This window comes from Abramis brama (genome assembly GCF_963993115.1).
Source record: "Abramis brama genome assembly, chromosome: 15".
Taxonomy (NCBI): domain Eukaryota; kingdom Metazoa; phylum Chordata; class Actinopteri; order Cypriniformes; family Leuciscidae; genus Abramis; species Abramis brama.
The window spans coordinates 17,661,875-17,685,069 of record NC_139977.1 but is presented as its reverse complement, the minus strand read 5'-3'; the positions used below and the strand labels follow the sequence as shown (position 1 = coordinate 17,685,069).

The following is a 23,195-nucleotide window of genomic DNA, read 5'->3' as shown; positions in this document are numbered from 1 at the left end:
CCTGTTATTCTGCCTTTAAAATGTCCACCTCCACTCCATTTATTATCCTAAATTAGATGCACCTGTTTGAGGTCGTTAGCTGCATAAAGACACCTGTCCACCCCATACAATCAGTAAGAATCCAACTACTAACATGGCCAAGACCAAAGAGCTGTCCAAAGACACTAGAGACAAAATTGTACACCTCCACAAGGCTGGAAAGGGCTACGGGGAAATTGCCAAGCAGCTTGGTGAAAAAAGGTCCACTGTTGGAGCAATCATTAGAAAATGGAAGAAGCTAAACATGACTGTCAATCTCCCTCGGACTGGGGCTCCATGCAAGATCTCACCTCGTGGGGTCTCAATGATCCTAAGAAAGGTGAGAAATCAGCCCAGAACTACACGGGAGGAGCTGGTCAATGACCTGAAAAGAGCTGGGACCACCGTTTCCAAGGTTACTGTTGGTAATACACTAAGACGTCATGGTTTGAAATCATGCATGGCACGGAAGGTTCCCCTGCTTAAACCAGCACATGTCAAGGCCCGTCTTAAGTTTGCCAATGACATTTGGATGATCCAGAGGAGTCATGGGAGAAAGTCATGTGGTCAGATGAGACCAAAATAGAACTTTTTGGTCATAATTCCACTAAACGTGTTTGGAGGAAGAAGAATGATGATGAGTACCATCCCAAGAACACCATCCCTACTGTGAAGCATGGGGGTGGTAGCATCATGCTTTGGGGGTGTTTTTCTGCACATGGGACAGGGCGACTGCACTGTATTAAGGAGAGGATGACCGGGGCCATGTATTGCGAGATTTATGGGAACAACCTCCTTCCCTCAGTTAGAGCATTGAAGATGGGTCGAGGCTGGGTCTTCCAACATGACAATGACCCAAAGCACACAGCCAGGATAACCAAGGAGTGGCTCTGTAAGAAGCATATCAAGGTTCTGGCGTGGCCTAGCCAGTCTCCAGACCTAAACCCAATAGAGAATCTTTGGAGGGAGCTCAAACTCCGTGTTTCTCAGCGACAGCCCAGAAACCTGACTGATCTAGAGAAGATCTGTGTGGAGGAGTGGGCCAAAATCCCTCCTGCAGTGTGTGCAAACCTGGTGAAAAACTACAGGAAACGTTTGACCTCTGTAATTGCAAACAAAGGCTACTGTACCAAATATTAACATTGATTTGATCAGGTGTTCAAATACTTATTTGCAGCTGTATCATACAAATAAATAGTTAAAAAATCATACATTGTGATTTCTGGATTTTTTTTTTTTAGATTATGTCTCTCACAGTGGACATGCCCCTACGATGACAATTTCAGACCCCTCCATGATTTCTAAGTGGGAGAACTTGCAAAATAGCAGGGTGGTCAAATACTTATTTTCCTCACTGTATATATATGTATATATATATATATATATATATATATATATATATATATATATATATATATATATATATATATATATATATATATATATATATATATATATATATATATATATATATATATATATTATATATTATGCACATATTATGTAAACAACAACTTTTGTTAGATGCGATTTAATCGATTTGACATCACTGAATATGTACAAATTGCACATGTTTTGTAGGGTGTCTCAACTAGATGCTACAAAGTTATAAGATATTTTATCCAAGTCCTCGTTAATAAAAACGGAGGATGTGGCATTGTTCTCTCTGACCTTCAGAGCTTTCGCCATTTCATGCTCCGTGTTTTTGTTCTTCTGTGCTGGATGCCTGTCTTTTTGTCCCTTTCTGTTCTCCGAGGGCTTGAAGCAATGCTTACCGCCACAGATTTCCTCTCAATAGTCAATTAAATTTTTCCATTACGTTCTTCATACTGACACAATGATGTTTAGCCTTGTAATTTGTCCTTTTTTGTCGAAACCCCTATTAAACGGGTAACCATGTTGTCATGGAGGAATGAATATGTGAGAAGACTCTCTCAACCAATTATGTTACACATATTTTGCTGACCTTGTTCTTCATTGGCGTGCTGCTTAAATTGTTGCGGTCACTGTTATAGCTTTTTTTATGTGTTGTGTTTGTTTAGACGTCCGGGTGGGAAATTAAATGGCATTAACATGACAGAAACATCTCCCCTGTTTTAACGTCTTTTTTTGTGTTTTTTTGTTTTATGGCAGCTGTTGCCATGGAGACAGCTGCTCTACCCACGATGCCTGAAGCACAGGTTGGGGATCACAGCCTTGATGTGGTTTCAGACCCACAGTCAACACTCACTGTCATAAACCCTGTTTGAGTGTGTTTGAGGCAAGCTGAGGTTGATTGTGAACATAAAGCATTTTCGCTGCTAGTCATCAGTAAAAGACGAGGGTATTTACATAACGCTGATTAACTTCAGTGATTGCTTTGTCGTTCTTCTGTCTTCTCTGCTTGTCAGAATCTCTGTTTCTCACCGTCACTACTGTCTCTGTCTTGTTCATGCTAGGATGTAACTAAATCTACAAAAAAATAATGTTTAAAGGAACCCAAATGTCATTTACTCACCATCATGTCCTTCATATTATTGACTTTCTTGTCTGAAGAACAAAATGTATTTTTGGTACAAGAAGCCTTAAAGTCTCCCTATAGTCAATAATCGTATCCCTTAAAACTCATCTTTGATCACCAAAATTACATATTTAAAAAAAAAGTTTTTCCAGTGAAAAATGTATTCATGCCTTAAAATAGAATGAATGTAACTCTACAGCCTTGCTTCAATTAGTAAATGCGGACCCATGAATATGCAAATGAGCTCAGCCTCCACTCACTCATACAGACTCGTCTACAAGTCAATGTATCAGAATGGTAATGCGTTTTATGTATCGCTCTTTGCAACGTCGGACACATAACGGTAATTAATATGATTAGCCTTTGGCTTGACTATGTTATCAAACAGCTAATAATGTGTTGCTAATGTTACACAAACCATGTTCCCGTTCACCATCTCGGAGTCAGACAGCTGCCATCTAACAATCAGCTTCCTAACAAGCTTTGAACAACTCGGAACATCAGTGGAGAAAGGCATATAGTTCATCATAACGTTGTAATATGCATCATATACATAATTCACCCTCCATATTGCTTATATCAACAAAAAGATATACCGGGATAACCTTGCTTCTCTCCTGATTCCTCTGCTAGTTCGCTGTTAATGATATGCTAAAGCCCGCCCCCTCTTTACGTGATTGGTTACAAGGTAGTTTGTGACGTAAGAAACACCAGGGATTTCAAACCGCGCTTTTGAGACTGTCATAATGCTTTGAGACGGACAAAATGCTCAGCAATGGTGTTGACTTATGAATTTGCACGCGGTTTGTCTTAAAGCACATTAAAAACACCACATAGACATATTTTCAACACAAGGGGGCTTTAAAGGAAAAAATGACATACAATTGATTATTACAGCCCCATATTATTTTCTTTCTTCCATAAAACACAAGAGATTTTTAAGCTGTCAGAGCATGTTTTGAATACGAGGAAAATAGATTTGATGCTATGATTTGATAAGTGATTTAGACTGTGAACCTGCAAAAACTGTGAAAGCACTGTTAGTTTATGTGACTCATGACCCATATTCCAAGTCTTATGAAGTCATATGTTTGAGAAACAGATTGAAAATTCATTATTCACTGACAATCATCTTCACACCAAAAAATGTTTTCACCGGGTTTGATATAGATAGACAACATTGTTTTTCTCATTCACGTGACCAACTGTGAATTAATTTACGTAGAGTTTGAGTTTGATTTCTACACCAGAGGAAACATTATCGGTAAACAACGACACATTTTTCAGACTGTTCCTCACAAACCTATCAAATTACTTCAGAAGACTTCAATATAGCCGCACAAGTAGTAAGCGCTGCTTTTATGACATTTTAATAGAGACAGAGCGCAACGTGTCATAATCTGAAGACCACGCCCACCGGGGGGGAAACAATCCAACCGTCTCCATTGACTTTGCATTGCGAGAGGCTGCCTCCTTGTCATTTATGACTTATAACAAAAGACAGAAAAATGCCTAAAATGCTGCTGTGTGACAAGGTGTACAGCAAACAAGCTAAAAAACCCAGAAATACGTTTTTATAATCCCCAAAAAAACGAGCGTTTAAGGACACAAAAGTGGGTACAGGCTGGAACGAATGGGTAAATTGGGATCCTGACACTCAGTATGCACTAAAAAATGCAGTAAACATTTTGTCACTGGTAAGTCAAATATCCAAATGTCAGTTTTATATATTATATTTTTGTAAGCTAAGTTATACTGTCGCCGATTACGTTCCCTGCTCCAGTGGACGTAGTTCTCAGAGTAATATGACACCTTGCGCTCAATTGCCTGTACCCACTTTTGTGTCCTTAAATGCTCGTTTTTTGGGGTCGACAGATTATAAAAACTTATTTCTGGGTTTTTTAGCTTGTTTGCTGTACACCTTGTCACACAGCAGCTTTTCAACATTGTTTTGTTTTTTGTTATAAGTCAGAAATGACAAGGAGGCAGCCTCTCGCAATGCAAAGTCAATGGAGACGGTTGGATTGTTTTTCCCCCCAGTGTGGGTGTGGCCTAAATACGCTCTGTCTCTATGCTGCTTTTTTGTCATTTTTAGAGCTTGGCAGTATAAAATCACAATCCACTTTCCTTGTCTTAGAGAAACATTCTGCCTAAGATCTCTAGATTTGTGTTTCATGACAAAAATAATATGGGGTTAAGATGACATTTGATGGTTTTATGGTTATACACAAAAAAAAAATTAAGAAAAAAAGTAAGTCTTCAACATAACTTGGGGAAAAAATGTTTACTCAAAAATGCGGTAAAAACTGTAATATTGCGAAATCACAAAAATTGTGAAAACATCGTTTTCTGTTTTATTCCATACCTGCGATGGCTGCTGAAATTTCAGCTTTGTCGTTACTCCAGTTGTGAGTGTCACATGATCCTTCAGAAATCATTCTAATATGCTGATTTGGTGCTCAAGAAACATTTCTTATGAATTTTGAAAACAACAGTTGTGCTGCTTAATATGTTTTTTATGGGTTTATCTGCTGTTTCTAAACCCATATTAATTTTCCACTAATTTGATTTTTAATTGGGACGTTTCCCTCTGAGTGTTGGTCACAGCTCTGCTCGAGCCCTCTCTCTGTTTCTCTCTCTCTATTTTCAGTCATAATTCCATATTTTGACCAACCCAAAAAGTCCCTCCATCTTTGACCTCTCCTGTCTTTTGTCATAGCCTGTCGGCAGACCCGGTTTATGCTATGGATGTTGTGAAGTAATTAGAAATTGTATCAAGCTGTGAAAGTCATAATTACTCATCTCTCTCCCTCCTTCTTTCTCACCCTCTTTAGTCCTCTCAGTGGAATGCCATCTGTCCTCCTCTCTTGCTTTCCTTCCTTTTCTCCTCTCATTTTACCCATTTAATTGCCTGTCTGTACCTTTCTTGTGGGCACTGTGCACCGTCTTGTTTATTTTCATCTCCTTCATTGCGGCGGTCTAATAGTTTTAATCTGCTCGCCGTATTTCAGTGTGTCGGAGTGTGAGAAAGTGCTGAGAATGATAGATGTTCTCAAGTGTACAGTCTTCATGTCTTCTCACGGTCTCACAGGGCTTGCAAGATTTTCGAGCGGGTGTGAGTATGAATATCAGCCAGGAATTTGAAGGGTTTGTTGTTTGATCTCAGTCTGTGTTGGCAGCCAGTTATCAAGGATGCTTTACTCTCCAAATACTGTGTGTGAGTGTGTGTGTGTGAGAGAGAGAGGCAGTGTGTATCCATATTTGGCAGCTGAGAATGGCTTAAGGACGAATTGGATTGCATTCCTGCAAAATTTGGGGACAGGATTATGGAACCTCCTATTGGGCTTTATGTGGTGTGTGTCAAGATGTGGCCTAGTAAGAGGCAACCTGCTGTCTCTGTGCCTTTCTAATAATCCACCCTTACCACAATGTACCATAATTTACACTAAAATATACCACAGTTATAATAATTGCTGCAATAAAACTGGTAACATGGTATTAGACACAATTGTCATAAAAATAAATAGAAATAAAAATAAAAATTGATAAATTTTTACATAAGATCCCATAATGATTAACCGAGATTTTACAGTAGTAATAATATTTGTAGTTGTGCTTTCCATGAATAGCATACATTTGATGTCCCATTATTTTAAAGACACAAATCCAGTTTCCGTTGGAGAGAGAATTGGATATATTAGATATACATTTTTGTAAGATAATATTTTATGGAAGTAGTTTGTTGTAAATGTTAAATGCATCTGTCAAGCTCAACTGTTCGACCTTAAGTTATTGTACAAAAAATTACAAATGACAAACAAATATTTATCTTTAATGGGAACGAACATTTTCTTCTTCATAACTTATTCAGTTATGGACCTGAGGTTGGTAACAAGGTTGCAACAAATGCCACCCTCATATAAAATAAATGAGACAAAATCATAATGGCATGTATAATATTTAGTTTGACCTGAGGCAGACACACAACATTTTCTGATGAAGTATACATTTCTTAGCACTTAAAACCCTGTTATTTAAAAAGTGTTCTTGAGCACCAAAACATACCAGGGTTTTTCCTGCATTCAAAACATTTTGATGGCCACCAAAATTAATTGGTGTTCTGGAAAAGATTTATTTGATCATTTAATGTGACGATACCTGCCATTCTGCAGTACTGGTACCCGCTGATAGCTGGCTACTTCAAAATGCTCCCATGAGTGTTTGTGTAAGCGCTCCGTGAAGAGTGTCAAAGGTTTCTATTTACAACAAGTTTTTAAAGCGTTTATCTTTGAAGCAAATCACAGAAATATCTGTTGAGCGTGTATTAATCCACTCTACACCGCTCAAAATGGCTGAGTTTTTGTTCATCGTGAGTTCTGCACGCTTGTGAATCCTTCAATTATAACCGACAAAGTATAAACACAATGTCAATAAGAGATTTACTGCACAGGGTAGACAGTTTATTGATTATAATGGGAGTTTTCGCAGGAGGGCAGCTTTGTGTGTGCTTTTATTTTGGATTTATTGTCAGTACTGGGCTCACAGTTCACATGGATAGGATACTTTGTACTTTGTGTGTGTGGATGGCCACCAGTGAAGACCATTTTTGACCTAGGAAAAACCCTGTGTGCACTATTTGTGGATTTTGCCTAGAACCTGTGTGGTTTGAAGGAAAGTATGAATATCCATGTAGATGTATTTAAGGACCACAAATATCTAATTATCCATTTTAAACACTAGGGCATCACACAATTTACCAAAAAAAAAAAAGTTATGTTATAGTCAGGGTGTCCGCGCGGTAGTAAAAAGAATCTACCAAAATTAAGGCCCTTGAAAGGTAGTAAAAGGTAACAAACGCAATTTGACTTGGTAGTACATTTTTCATCACCACCTCAATATACGAGTTTACATTTTTTTGCTTAATATTTGTGTCTCCATATTTTAACTTCATCTAGCATAATTTAAAAATATATACGGTGCTAACAACAGGACCTGACGGGCTCGACATTAACGCTTGTCCGGGACAAGTGGATTTTTTGAAGGGACAAGTAAAAGAGAATTTTCCATGCCCGACCAGACAAGTAGCCTGATTAAACGTCAATGACAAAAAAAAAATAACTAGGGAATCACTAAAAAGAGAGAATGATTCTGATTGTATTATATTTATTGTAAGTTGCGATCGATAGTGGATAAGAATTACTGACGGTAACAAGGTTGCGCTGTTGAGGCTCGCGCAGCCTCTCGAGGAGAAATCCAAACAAATGTAAACTCAAGTTTAAACTCAGTTAACAACATACTGCCAGTGCCAAAATTCAAAATGTGTTTTAATATTTTTAACATATGATACAGTTTAGCAACCTCACACGACATTGCTTTCATACAACAGTTCAAATTAAGTCACTTACATTTTAGACACAATATTGACTGTTTTTGTTCTGTTTCAGCCGCAAAAATAGTTCCAAACAAAGATCACAGCAGAACCGTATCGCATCTCACAGCAACACTTAACCGTGTGTCATTACTGAATGATTCAGCGTTTTGAACGAATTGGCTGAGTCAAAGACCTTTAAAGGTGCAGATATGACAATATGCAGATTTAAATATATCAGAGCTGATTGAACACAGATGAGGATATTTCTTCCGAATAAATTATATTTACAGCACACACACACCAAAAAAATTCCGGACAAGCAACTTTTTTACTCGGACGAGTGAATGACAGATTTACTTGTCCAAAGGACAAGCACATGAAAAGGCTTAATGTCGAGCCCTGAGTGAGTCGGAGATGATAGCAATGACAAAGTGCCAAGGTTATTATTCACCTTATTAGGGCTAAGTACTATGGTTAGGATAACTCAAGGGCTAGGGTTAAGATAAGGACAACTGAAACTCAACTCGACACTACAAAAAAAACATAATTGACAATGACAATACTTAATGATCACAATTAAACATTAGTGTACCTAATATGTATGATGGGTGTGACAGTGTCACACTTATACCTTATAGTAAGTAGTAAGTGGTGCTTTGCATACCCCTCCCCAAAAAAGGGCTGCTGCTTGATGTCGTGTTGGTAGTAAAAAATATTGTGGAGGTGATAAAAAAGGTAGTAAAAGGTAGTAAATTCATCTCTATGATTCCTGTATATACCCTGATAGTATTTTTGACTTTTTGTTAGGACATAGAATTTTTCATAGCTCAGTCCATTTCCTCTCTTTCCTCCAGGTCGGTTATGAGAACGCAGGCACAGTGGAGTTCCTGGTGGATAAACATGGTAAACATTACTTCATCGAGGTCAACTCCCGTCTGCAGGTGGAGCACACAGTTACTGAGGAGATCACAGAGTAAGTGTCTCCCGTCTCTGTTTGCCTGCACATCATTAAGATATCTCTGAGCCACACACACACATTCTTGTACATCTATTTTTATATCTCTAGCCGCTTACCCTGACCTTACCCATCACAACTAAGTGCCTAACCCGAACCCTTACCCTAAACCTACCCTTAACCTAATTATAACCTTATCCCTCAAACAGGCCTTTAAAGGGGTCTCAGAAAGTGAGGACCGGCCAAAATGTCCTCACTTTACTCTCTTTGTCCTCACTCCAATGGTCTAAAACTCAAACTGGTCCTCACAAAGATAGTTGTACATGTACATGCACACACACACACACACACACACACACACACACACACATTATATATATATATATATATATATATATATTAGGGCTGTAAAAATATTTAATGCAATTAACGCAGCATCCATTTTCAGTAAAACATCCTCTGGCTAGCGCTCTTATTCATGCAAATGCTTTTAAACCATTCAAGTGCGTCAGACACAAAAGAGAACGTGCATTTTACTTGCACGTCTGTGAATCTTTTGTCTGTATAACACACATGCGGCTTGTGTGCTCAGAAAGCCGCTTCAGACAGTACTTGAATGGACAAAAAGACACAAAATTATGTAATTTTTGAAAACACAGTATTAAAATTAATATAAAAGAGTTAAATTTAATATAAAAAAAACAAAAAAAAACAAAAATTAGCCTAATAAACCTGCTGCTGTCTGTGATTAATGTTATCCAAAGAACAAAAGAAAAAGAGAATCACTCACTGCTCTTGACTGTATAACATTTGTAGCTTTAATAAGGATTAATCTATATTTAATTTATTTATGCAGCAAAGACTGTAAAGTGTGAACCTGTTAGACCTACCTGAAAATCATAAAGTACTGTTTATAAGGTTACATGGGTCAAAAACAGCGAAAACAATACATTTTGTGCATTTTGACAGGGCAAGTCAAAATCTGAACAGGTCTGACTAGGCCAATAGAAAAAATTTAGCCCTGATATATTAAAGGGCACAGGTAAATGTGGCATTTATTATAATGGGTGTATATATATATGTGTTTATAAAATGTATTTTTGATCACCTGCCTGTCTGGTCTGACATTTATTCTGAGAAGATCCCTCTTTTTTTTTTTTCTTCTTTTTTTTTTTTTTTTCTACAAAATAATGACTCTGCTAAATATTCGTTGACATTTATGAAGACATTTTGTTTGGCCAAATGCAATTAAACTTGCATAACTGTGGGGCGATGTTCAGCAGCCCTATAACACTAATTAACACTCAAAATTTGTATTGTACTCCGGCTGTTAAAATGTCAGTGTGAAAAAAAAAAACTAACATCATCATCTTAGACCCTTTGAAACCTGTAAGATTCTCAGTGGGCTTGTATCTAAAACAAATCCCTCCTCATTTTACTAAAAAGCTCAGATAGAAGTGTGTCTTGGAGAGAGGAGAGAAGTGCTTTGTTGTCATCTTATTCATCCCAGAGGCAAAAGACGCCAAGGAGGAGAGTAAAAAGTGGTAGTTTATATGTAGTGGGTGGGGGGGAGGTGATTTTTCTAACACATTTTGATGCCAGCACGTTTTTTTTTAAATATTGACTGAATTTATATTGTGCTTATAAGGGTAAAATGATTATTAAAACTTAAAGGATTAATTTATATGTTCGATTTTAATTATGTACCCATGCACAGTTGAATGAATACATTTGATCCTGACCTTTCTGGATGATTTCCATCTTTGCTGCTGGTTCAGACTTGGTGAATTAGTATTGCGTGACTGCCTGTGTGAACGTACCAGGGTTCTATTCATTATAAATGTCCATATTGTCACAAGAAATTGAGGCTGTCAGCTCGCGATTGGCATTGCGTGGCAACCCAGCTGTGAGCGAGAGGCTTTGGAAACGCATATGACTGTAATGAACTTGATTTCCAGCTCTCTAGCCAGCAGTGGGGCTTGTATTCCAAGACCTTCACCAGCAGCCACCTTCTGTTCCTCATACTGAGTCACTCTACACCCCACTTGCTCTGCTATCTAGCTGGCTTTTACACTGGTCTGGGATCAAGTCTTCACACACGCTTCAAATCTGAAACTTGATCATTAACAGCAGGCCAGATCGAAACATGACTGTTCATATTACGCCAATGCCAATTGACCCTTCGCAAAGACCCGCCCCCCTTAGTTACTGTCGCTATGTCCGACAAGCTACGCTGCTCTCACGCCACACCATGTTCTCACGCAGTGAAAAATACATCGCGGAGCAGAGAGGAGACTGACAACACGCTGACAGACCAGGTTACTTTTCGGTAACTTTTGATATTAAACATATTAAACAAAGTCTCACCTTTCAAATTTGGTCATTTTTAAAAAGAAATTTAAACGATACATACCGTTTTGTGGCTCTTAAATGTGTCTGACAGATCGCTGTAGAGCATCAGTTAAAGCTGCTCGTGAACCGATCATCTCTTCCTTCTAGTTCATTTATAGCATCAAATAAACATGAATGAACATAAAATGTTGTTTTAAACCGCGGAAAGGCGTCAGTACATTCCGTTTTTTAAATTCAAATCCTCCCATGTTAATCTGCTATCTCTCCTGACTGCTTTGTCGGACAAAATGGCGGATGGCGGATTATGATTGGTTAGATCGCCTGTCAATCAAGCTCCCTGCGAAGGGTGAATTGTTTCAGTCTCACTCTTTTCAGTCTGTTAATATGTATTGTTTAGTATATGTACTATATATGACACATTAAAGGCCCACTGAAGTGCCTTGGAATGATGCGTTGACGTAATTTACATTGAAACAGGAAGTTAAGGTGGGACATATTGAATGGCTCCTCCCCCTTTTCAAATAGCCATTATAGCGTTTAGTTAACCTCACAGACTGCAAGTCGTACTTGACAGCACCATGGAAGCTGTGGTAGATTTTTCCCTAAACCTAACTAAGTCCTATCTCATCTGACCTAAGTCTACCTGGGCCTATAATATTTATACTCTAGCGCGTCTACACATCGACGTCGGCTGGGTGCTAATCCTATACTCTAGCGCATCTACACATCGACGTCGGCTGGGTGCTAATCCTATACTCTAGTATAGGCGCTAATCCTATACTCTACAGTCGACGGCTGAGTCTAATCATATAGTCTAACTTGCTGTGCAGCATAAATGACAGACAAACTTCAGCAGATGTCCTTTAAATGCTTTAATCACGGCCGGGAGAGTACTCGAGCAATTCTCAGAGAATCTCTCCCAAGCAGAAGAATACATCAGGTTTTATAGGATAAAGACAGACACATCAAAATAAGATCAGCGTGACTAACATGTCACCTTCTATCAATATGATTGGTTCAACTAGTAAAGCAAGCCCCTCCCTTCTTTACCCTCTGTTACTGGCATAAGTAAAATCATTAAAAAAACATTGTAAAGGGTTAACAGTCAGTTGATTACTCAATATATCATGACATAATACAGGCATATCATATCATGTCATAAAAATCCGTGATCCATTTTAGTGGAAGTTTTGAATGCTTATATCACCTAAATGCGAATTTTGTCATTATTTTGGAACACACCAGCTTATTCATAACCTTAAGGCTAACATATTCATACTAAAATCTAAAAAACTTACATTTTGATTATAATTGTAGTAATAATTTTATAATGTAAAATAATTCTTTTGGCACATCAATTAAAAAAATGTGATCATTTGAAATATTTTAGACATTGTGTCAGGGGGTTCATACAGTGGTTCATAAAGATAAATTGTGCTGAATATATACCAATGTGACTTGATGTGAAAAGGCAACTGCGAAAAACAAATATAACGATATATAATACAAATAAAATAATCTGTGCATAAAAAAAAACACTGTAAAAAGCAATTACCAAAATTGGTGTGAGCTTATTATACACTACGAGTTGTATGATTTTTTGTTTTTGTTTTTACCAAAGCTACATTTATTTGATCAAAAATACAGTAAAACAATAATACTTTTGCATTTATAATATAACATTCCATTACAGCAGATGTACCATTTATTTATTTTACTAAGAGAACACCTGCTATATCCCTCCATTAAGGTGACTGAAATTTGCATTATCATATGGCTTGTATTTTTCTTTTAAAGCTGTCAATGCCAGATGGGTTTGTTAAAGCATGTGAATGACAATAGTGCTTTTTGTTGTTTGTTTCCTTTGTGTGAGAAGGCCTTTAAAGCAAGACGAAAGGGTGGGATTTTTTGTTTTTTTCTCCTGACAAGCCATTTCAGACTCGAGTAACAAAAGCCTCGTTCCTCCTGACCCTTCCTGCCAATTACTCTCTCTTTAATCACTGGTGTGTTGTGTGTATTGTTGATCCTGAGACAATCATATTCAGCTGTGTATTTGTATGCAGCTGGTCTTTCCTTTGTACCCCAGCCTCATTCTCTGTGTCTGATATGACCTTCATTTGGGCACAGTAATTAAGATCAATTACCCTCTGTCACTCTGTCGCTCCATGCCACTGGCAAGGTAATAAAATATGCCAGCTGCCCATAATTACCCATCATGTTTTCATAATTTGATATCTCCTCCATCTTTCTGTCATTCCTTCGGGTCAGAAAGTCTTAGACAGTAATAATAAGATGGCTGACCACAGCGAGAGTTGGTGGTAAAATACAGTTTATCACTAAATTGTTTCTGTCAGTGCTGGCTTGTTGTTTCCCAGTTGTTCTCTTAGACAGTTAAATGATAAGACACAGTCCTGTCTTATGCATATTGCGCACAAAAATGGCTGATTGGCTCCCTTAATTAGCAATTATCCTGTGACATGAAAGGCAGCAGACAGGGAAAAATGAGTCACACCTGGAGAAAATCTGGCACTGGTTCAACATTTACTGTAGTACAATAACATTTGTTAGTATAATATACACCTGAGCTAAATGCATTCATTTTTTATTGTGTATTGTCTTTTAGAAAAGGTTATCTTGACAACCCAATTATGTTGATTTTATTTATTTTTTTATATTAGGAATTTTAATTTAGTTTTCTTAATTTACTATTAAATATACAATGACATTTACAATTCAAATTGTAAATGTACATTTAAATCAGCATTTAGTAGGCTAACTGGACCATGCTAACCAGCCAAAGCATGACCTTTTGACCAGAACAAGCTTCAGTGTGGTCCAGACTTTATGCTGATACTCAAAATTCTTGCTACGCAAGACTACTCTCCCCAATTCTACCAGATTATGCAGAAGTCTGCAAGTGCAAGGCAAAGAGTTGATTGAGTGCTTTGTAACGCAAAGTTGAATGTTGTTGCCCAGAGAGAGAGAGAGAAAAACAATGTGGTGGTCGGAGGAGAAGATGCATGAGAGACGAGAGGTGGCGTGTTTTTTTCCGGGTTTAATAAAATGACTTAAACGTCACACTTGTCCTCATACATGGGGATTGAGTGAGGAAAAGTATAGAAATAAACATTCAACTCAGGTCACAAAATATAAAAGGAAGAGTACAAAGGTCGATAGAGCGGTTATCTCTTCTCCTCACCTGTCGAATCTATTACTGACACTCAACGCTCATTCGCAGTTCTCATTTTACCTCAGATTACCATAAAAGCACAAAGTGACCGTTACAGCTTCAGTTCTTCACTCACTGCCTCCTTCCACTCCTCACTGCTGTGCAGTTATGCCGTGACTTCATGCTCATTCTGCATTCATGTTTGTTTGCTCTATATGTGTGTGAGAGAGAGTGTGTGTTCTTTGTGTTTGCGTCTGTGTGGGTGCGCTGTCTCTGGGTGACCCTGGTAATGGGTTTCTAATTACTTTGGGTTGTTGCTAAATTGCAGCTTCTCATTTGTATTGGTCCATTTTTGCAAGAAAGAGATTGGACAAGGGCATTAGGGGGCTTGGAAAGACGGAGGGATGGAGGTGCAGGAGAGAGTGAGAGAAAGACACGGCGAGGGAAAAACAAGATGAATGAGGCGGATGAACTTTCTCACCCAGCAGGGGAACGGGCCGAGATTTTAGCACGTTGTTGTAGGGTGTTTTCTGCAAGCTTATCGATTTATTTTTTTAATGGACAGGCAACTAATGGTATAGATCATTATGGGACGTGCGAGATGCCAAAAGTTTTAAGGGTGAAAGTTAGCTGGAGAGAAGCCTTTGTAATTAAAGGTCAAATATGAATTTGAGGTTAATGGCGAAGGAGGAAAGAAACTGACTGACGTGAAGTTATTTAAGCTGAATGTGGACTACCCACACCATTCTGTTGCTCTCCCCTGGAGGGATTTCATCCCTTTGTGGGTTTGGTCTTATGATCTTTTGCTTATAGTGTTGCATTAGATAATGGAGTGCTATTAACTGTCAGTGTGATTTTAGTTGTTTGGATTTGTTGTGGTATTGATGTCTAAAGCTTCTGTCCTTTCTGATTTGGCTCTGAATGGACCAGATAAAAAAAAAACAAAAAAAAACAATGGTTCCTACGGGTCCCTTGAGAGCCCTCTATGTGATGACAGAGACTTGATCCGTGCCAGCATCCCTCTCCAGGTGTGTTTGTGTGCGTTACCTTAGCTGCATGTAACCATATGCTGATCAGCTCAAGCACTTTGTCAACAGTGGTGTGTAATGATGCTGTTTAAACAGGCTGGTTGGATCCGACACCTGCGCACACTTATGACCAGAGATAAGATGGTGAGGGACAGTGTTCCTGCGAAGCTGCACATGCGCTCTTCTAATGTTATTCCCCTGCAGATACTTTCTGCCTAGTGCTCTGCCTATAGCATTCTTCCTTCAGTCTGCCTAGAGTTCTGTCTGTCGGGCTGTCTTTCTTTTTGTCTATTGTTCTAATGTTCTATTTGTCTTGTCTAATGTTCTTTTCTGTTTGTCTGGCTGTCTAGCTATCTTTCTGTATGGGCAATATCTCTAGATAAGATTAAAATTTATATTTATGTTAATTATTAATATAGTTATTAATATTTTAGTTAAATTATATACATATGATTTGCATACATTTTAAATATAAAATACCTATAGTAAATGTGTAACATTCAACATCCTAACTATTATATGTAACCTTAAATATTTATTATTTACATTTTTTTTGGTGTAATGTTTATTTTAATTCATTTTTTTATTTTTTTATTTTACTGATTTGTTGCATTTTTCTATCCCTGCACTTTTATATAGGGTTAGGGAGTAGATAATTGAAACTATCAACAATGTGTTCTATCAATATGTTATTTTAAAATAAAAAGAAATTGTGTATATGTGCAAACAAACTTAACAATGGGTCAATAAAAATTAAAAGGAGATCTTGATGAGGGTATATTGCCACACCTTGTGACTCTTTGTATTCTTGGTATTCAAGTATTCTTGGCTTTGATACACAATTGTCGTCATGTATTGATTTATTTAAACTCTGGTATGATCCTATTCAGCAGCATTGGTAGATATTAAACATTGTGGGAGAACACACACACACACACACACACACACACACACACACACACACATTCAGTCACACAACAGCACAGTGTCACTCAGGGGCTCAGTCTGTGTTGTATGACTGACTGGGATTACTCCACTCCCACATCATTTCTGCATATGCTGCTGCCTGGCTTTGGCAATTAAAATGGAATAGAGAATCAGACTGAATATATTAACATGGCTCCCCCACCTCATCACTGAGCAGCTCCCATCACCATTCTCTTGCTGTTTGCTGCAGTCGGCTCTGTTCTGCTGTCCTCCTTTTTCTGTCTGCTCTCTTGTTTCCTCTCTCTAATGCTCCCAGTCTTCATTGTTTGTGTCTCTCTTCTGCACTCGCTCACTCTTTCTCATCTGAGTGTTGGCTGCTGAAATGCTCTGCCACCTGGAGAAGTAAAGGGTACACAATGGCGGTTTAGGGGTAGCAAGTATGTGATGGCGTTGGTGCTGGTGGTGTTTTTTTTTGCTTGTAAATGTGAGTTTTACCTTTTCAGAAGTTATTGACCAGCTCTGTGATTTATTCACGTGGTTCACTTCCATAATAATGTGAAACAATAACTTAAAAGGATTACTGCAATATTATATGAACAAGCTTTGATTCAGTAAACATGCATCACCGACCAAACTCCCCAAAATACATAATATCCTGATTAAGAAAGCAGTACGTTTCAACATCTCCCATAGATTTAGAAGAGAATTTCATATTTGTTCTATAACTAACCTGTTTTAAAACCATCAGAATGAGATGAGAATTCATTAATAATGGCGTTTTTAGCAATGACTCATCTATGACTCTTATTTCCCTGGCATGCCTTAAAATCCCAGGCAACAGTGCATTATGTGGGATAATACAATAGACTGTGGCTGATAAATGAACAATTTTTAAAAGTGTGTAATCAGCATCTCCAATCTTCAACTGAAATGCAATCTGAATTTAGCCTGGATGGCCGAATTTAGCCCCACCCACAACATTTGAGGTCGGGAAGTTCAGTCTGGACTTTAATGCGTTGTGGAGCAACTATGCTCGAACCAGAGCCGTTCGGACCAATCAAATTGTCAGGGCGGGCTTTATACGATGATGGACAGATGAGCAACAGTAACGTAATCATCCACGTCACCAAAGAGCGCTTGGGTTGAATTCATTTACAACAAAGAAGGCTGCCGTTGGAGAATTGAGATGTGTAGATTCCACCATTGCGTCTGTTATAGAAGATATCGACAGCGCATTATTTTTAAAAGAGGAACAGAGAACCGCGATTTCGAAAGTCATTTGTCGATCAGAAAGATGAATGAAGAACATACGTCACTTACTCCGTTGCTCTGATTGGTTGTAGGTCTATCCTACAACAGAGTGCAGAGGCATTAGGCTTGTTCGACTTCATGCAGCTCTGCGCAGACCGATCGGCGGCTGACTTGAAGCAGTGCATGCCGGTTAGAAATTTTGTCCGACTTGATACAGCGCCAACGCCACGTGACTGTGACGTATGCCATCAAAGTACCGCGAGAGCGATTCGAGAGTAGCCGGAGAACTCAGCCAGCGCAGCTTCTCAAGAGCGGCTGCACGAGCTCTGATGACGACACAGCTGTTCCACAATTGGCCGGATTCACCGCATGACAACAATCACATGTGTTTCGTGTTTATTCGAACACCTTTAGTTCCTCCTAAAGCTCACAAATCAGTTTTATAACAGTAAATACTCTTTTCATGTAGTTGCGATGTTATATAGAAAAGTTGAATACTAGTGTTTGTGGCTAGGACTTGATAAATAAAATGTCATACATACCGGCCAGTCCTAGCCACAAACACTATTCAACTTTTCTGCTTAGATACTGTTCAGATTAGCCTGACATCGTCATACTCAGATACTCAGAACAGTTCAGATTGCATTTCACTTGAAGATTGGAGATGCTGATTACACACTTTTAAAAATGGTTCATTTATCAGCCACAGTCTATTGTATTATCCCACATAATGCACTGTTGCCTGGGATTTTAAAGCATGCCAGGGAAATAAGAGTCATAGATGAGTCATTGCTAAAAACGCTATTATTAATGAATTCTCATCTCATTCTGATGCTTTTAAAACAGGTTAGTTATAGAACAAATATGAAATTCTCTTCTAAATCTATGGGAGATGTTGAAACGTACTGCTTTCTTAATCAGGATAGTGTGTATTTTCGGGAGTTTGGCCGGTGATGCATGTTTACTGGATCAAAGCTTGTTCATATAATATTGCAGTAATCCTTTCAAGTTATTGTTTCACATTATTATGGAAGTGATTGTAGCTTTTCGGACTTGGATTGCTATGGGATAGCATATAATAATGATCATACACAGAGTCTTTAGAGAACATAGTGAATATACAACTTTTATAAGCTGATTGTTTATAAGAATCACAAAAGTTAAGTCACCATGACATCATTGATGACTTCAGTTCAGATCTTTCTGTATGACTGTTCGATCACTGATTCTTTCGAATCATTCACTGAATCCACTCGAGTGTTACTGTTGACGTCTGACTTGCTTAAGTGTGTGTGTGTATCTTCAAAAGAAAGACAGAACAAAGAGATTAATTTTGAAAGGTTTCAAAGCTGTATTTTTGTCAAAAACATCAGATGAATCCCATTCTGTATTCTCAATTCATTCATAATATAAATTCAGTGCTAGATTTCTCGAGTTTATAATAAATATTTGATTTTAGATTGTGTTGACATTGTGTGACAGGCAAATAAGGAAAAACACATTTTGTGAGTAAATAGAGGTTGCATAATACATAATTGAATACTTCTGAATCCAAAAATAAGTCATCAAGAATCCTTTTTAAATTTGTTCAGTGGGTTTCTGAAAGATTAACCAACATTGAAAGCTGTTCTTAGTAACGCTATATTAGCACTAAAACTTTTAATGTTGGAACCATTTTAGCTCATCCACAGTGATTTACCCTGTCAGTTCAGTAAATGCAGGGACCGTATTTGTGGGTTAAGTGTGTTGATCAGGGTCGGAATGTTTTCACCTAGTTTGGATTCAACTTGCAACCTTACTGTTTGCCACTCAGACCCCAAATGTTTCCTCTGATAAATGTCATTTTAACTATTGCACATTGATCTGCTGAAGTATTTACACAAATAAAATAATAGGGATAATCCATTAAGCTGATTTTGATGTTCAATTTGGTCATAACAGCTGAAATAATTACCAGAGTTCATGTGAGAGATGTTATCATTAGATGCCAGTGTCATAAAGACACATGCGTGCAATATTCAGAGCCTGTTTGTACCATTGTTAAAAAATTAATGAGGCCTAGCCAGATAATGTTGAGAGCTGTGCAAACATATTGCCTTTGCGACCACCATGTGTGTTTGTGCATATAAATATATTGCTGTAGTGTTATCAAAAGCATGCTGTGCGATTTATATATGTTGGCCTTCGAGAAATCGTACATTTTCAAAATGCCTCTGTGCCAGAGATAAAAAAAAAGGCAGACACTTTGTAGCATAAATTATTAATGCACAACATGAAAGCAAATACTCGCTCTTCTTTTATTGGTTAAAAATATTTCATGACCCACTGGGTGCTTTCACAGTTTTTGTCTTGCGCACACACACTAGCACTTTGCAATTTGATTATTCATTCATCATAAAGAGGATGATCATAAAGTTTTAGCCTTGAAGCTGTTTGAATGCCTTTTGTTCCTTCTGATATGGGGAAAGAAAGCATTAGTAATTAGAAATAAATACCTTGTAGCGTTACCCTTACATGTCGACATTTATTCCAAACAAAAGGCTGCGGGTTCGCGGCTCTGACAAGTTTCCATTCGCTATACATGCATCTTTTCCCCAATTAGTCAACCCTGGTTCACCCCTTCTCCTTGTGCCTGTAAGAAGAAAATTGACCCGATATACGAGGATGAGGAATTGTGGGACATGAGGAATGAGTTCAGTGAATCTAGGGTGAGTAAATATATCACTGTGATTTATATGGCTCTTAATAAATCCAACTTTACATTGGGGAAAGCACTTATCCAATAAGATGGCAGATTCAGCCAAATGTAGCCAATCAGCCCTGGAATAGCCTGGTTCATTCAATTGAGCTGAGGGAGTGATTTAATTGTGAAGTTATTGAGGCTGGAGTGGATCAGGCGCTAGCTGTTAGCCCTGAATCTTGCGGGCATTTCCTGTTTGTATGTCGTTGAGTGACTCGCTTGTTTCCTTCTACAATCCACTCATCCCACTCATTGTCAAGCGAGTGCAGTGTTGTGAAGCGGATTGCTAGTTGTCAAGCCTGTCTAATAGAAATCATTGGAGCAAGCAGGCATCTTGCACGTTCTCGCCTCGCCAGTGTGAATATTGTCTTGCCGTGTTGCACCTGCTGGAATGTCAAGCAACTAAGAATGGTTTGAGTGAATCTGTTGTGATTCCAGATCGCTGAACAGGTCTGGTCTGATAACGTGCACTTTTCTGGAGTGATAAAGTGTCAGTGTTGGATGTGATTGTTGTGGCTGTGGGGCCTATGGCAGGGTGTGTTTTTGTTGTTTAGCAAATGCAGTATAACCACTGTCTCTGTTTCTCTCTCTCTCCCTTTCATCCAGTGTTGATCTGGTACACGCTCAGTTGAGAGTGTGTGAAGGTCGCAGTCTGCACGAGCTGGGCCTGAAACAGGACAAGATACGGATCAATGGCTATGCCATCCAGTGCCGTGTGACCACAGAGGACCCAGCACGTGGCTTCCAGCCTGACACGGGAAGACTGGAGGTAGGTTAACATCCTACATTCAACAGCTGAGCACTCGCACAGCTCCCCTCAGCAATGTTTTCATATATATATATACGGCCAACAATCTCTCTATATATCTCTCTATATACGGCCAACAATCGGTATCAATAACAGCCGATGATCAGTGCCGATTATATCCTGTCAATCAAAAGGGTGAGGTAAAACCTGGAAAAAATCAGTGTGTGACTGAGACTGTCTGTGAAGAAAATCTCTCGTGTTGAGTTAGTTAAGGCAAAATAATACAACAATAACGCATTAACAGCTAAAAACAGCTACATAAAAGCAGGCTCTATTTGACCCTATGAATCACCGGTAGTTCAAGCCAGCATTGCCAGATCTGCAGTTTTTCCCTGTACTAAACATTATTTTGTAGCGTGCCTCTCACCCAATAATCGCAAATAGCTCTGTGCTTTGTTACTTCTAAAAAGAAACAAAGTGTCATCTTTCAAATCCTGTCCATTTTGTCACAAAATTCAAACAATAAATGACGTTTTGACGCTCTTAAATGTGACGTGACAGATCACTGTAGTGCCTCAGTTCAAGCAGCAGCTCGGAGCGTGAGTCTATTCTTCCACTTTAATACAAATTATATCTAGAAAAATATGCATGAATCTCAGAAGGTAAGTTGAAAGTTACAGTACAACTTACCGAAATCTGTATCATGTCTCATGTAATCACTCAATCAATGTTTCAACCGTGGAAAGATGTTAATAAAACTTGCTTGTGAAGCTTGAAACTTGCTTGTGAACAATATCACTTAATGTTGCATTTACCTCAGGAAAGTCTTCCATTTGTTAGTTAGCTTTAAAAAAGAAAAACTAGAGAGGAGCTTATTTACTGTTAATTATATATGTATGTTTGAATAAATTTGCCATGAAGACAAGTGCTTATGAAAACTACCTTATATGTGTAACTGAGTTGTATACAAACATTTCAGCTTTTGTTTGAGTGTAAATATGATATCTTGAAATAAATAGCAGTTGAATATAATAGCTCTGTTGTTAATTTAGTTAATATTATAGTGTACCAAATGAGAGAGTTCTCTGTTTGCAGCATTATTTGGGAGAGAGTTTTTATCCATAAGAAAAAACAAACTATCTGCATTGGCCGATATCATTCATTAGTAATTACATGTTAGCTTGGTCTCTCTTTTTTTTTTTTTTTTGGGCGAATACCAGTACAGGTACAAGACCTTTGCCCTATCCCAAATGGAGTACAGTACCAAAATGTGATGTGGTCGCTTTTTCTGATTCAGTAAGCATGCTCATTGCTCACTGAACACTGACTACCACAAACAAGTCCAATTCTCCCATGGGCGTGCTGGTCTGAAAACGAGGTGTGTTCAGGCGGATTGTTGGCGCATTGCTATTTTGAGGCATCTGAAATAGACTGCGCCACTGACCAACAAAACCTGGTCTAAAGTCAATGGCGCAGTATTTTTTGGTTATTTAAAGGGTGCATTAGTAATATGCGCCTATAGGCGGGTGCACAGCGCGCATACACTCTGTTTATTACACACAGGATAATAACTACACAATATTGTGTACATAAAGATATGGTGGAATCCGGCTTGTCCCGTAGATGGTCTGCTTGCAATTTAGTAATTTTGTCTTTCATAGTTTTAGTTGACGAAAAGTCATTGAATTTTTTTGTCAACTTTTAGTCATTACTTTTACTCAAACTGCAGTTACCAACATTAATTTTGGTAGCTATTTTATATGTAGTCTTTAGACAGAAAATATCATTATAATTTTTCTCTCTAGGCCAATTCAATTAAGCTTATGAGAAATTTGAATCAAGGTAACAAGCTGTAATGACATTGCACTCTTTAGCAGTAGCACTTGTGCAATTCTACATATCCCTTTTCCTTAGTTTAGTGGTTCTCCAATTTTTTTTGGAGATTTTTTTTAGGCATTTAACGTCCTTCTGCGTACCCCCTCGCTTCCACTTAGACTGCAGTCACACCTTTTCCATTAAGGGACAATATTTGCCCCCTTTAATCGATTTTTCCAGTTCTTTTTTTTACCTTTATAAATACCTCTATAAAATAAATAATGCTTTAAATAAAACGATGTTCAATAAATATGCAATGAT

General features: G+C 38.1%; 1 protein-coding gene across 1 annotated transcript in view; it reads left to right on the top strand.

The window, feature by feature from the left end:
• The window catches only part of pcxa (pyruvate carboxylase a), a 121,744-nt gene that overhangs the window by 17,595 nt on the left and 80,954 nt on the right, over positions 1–23,195 (top strand). Inside the window, exons 8-9 of the mRNA XM_084137667.1 lie at positions 8,744–8,862; positions 20,918–21,080. Coding sequence (XP_083993793.1) covers positions 8,744–8,862; positions 20,918–21,080 — 282 coding nt within the window. The remainder of the gene's footprint in view (positions 1–8,743; positions 8,863–20,917; positions 21,081–23,195) is intronic.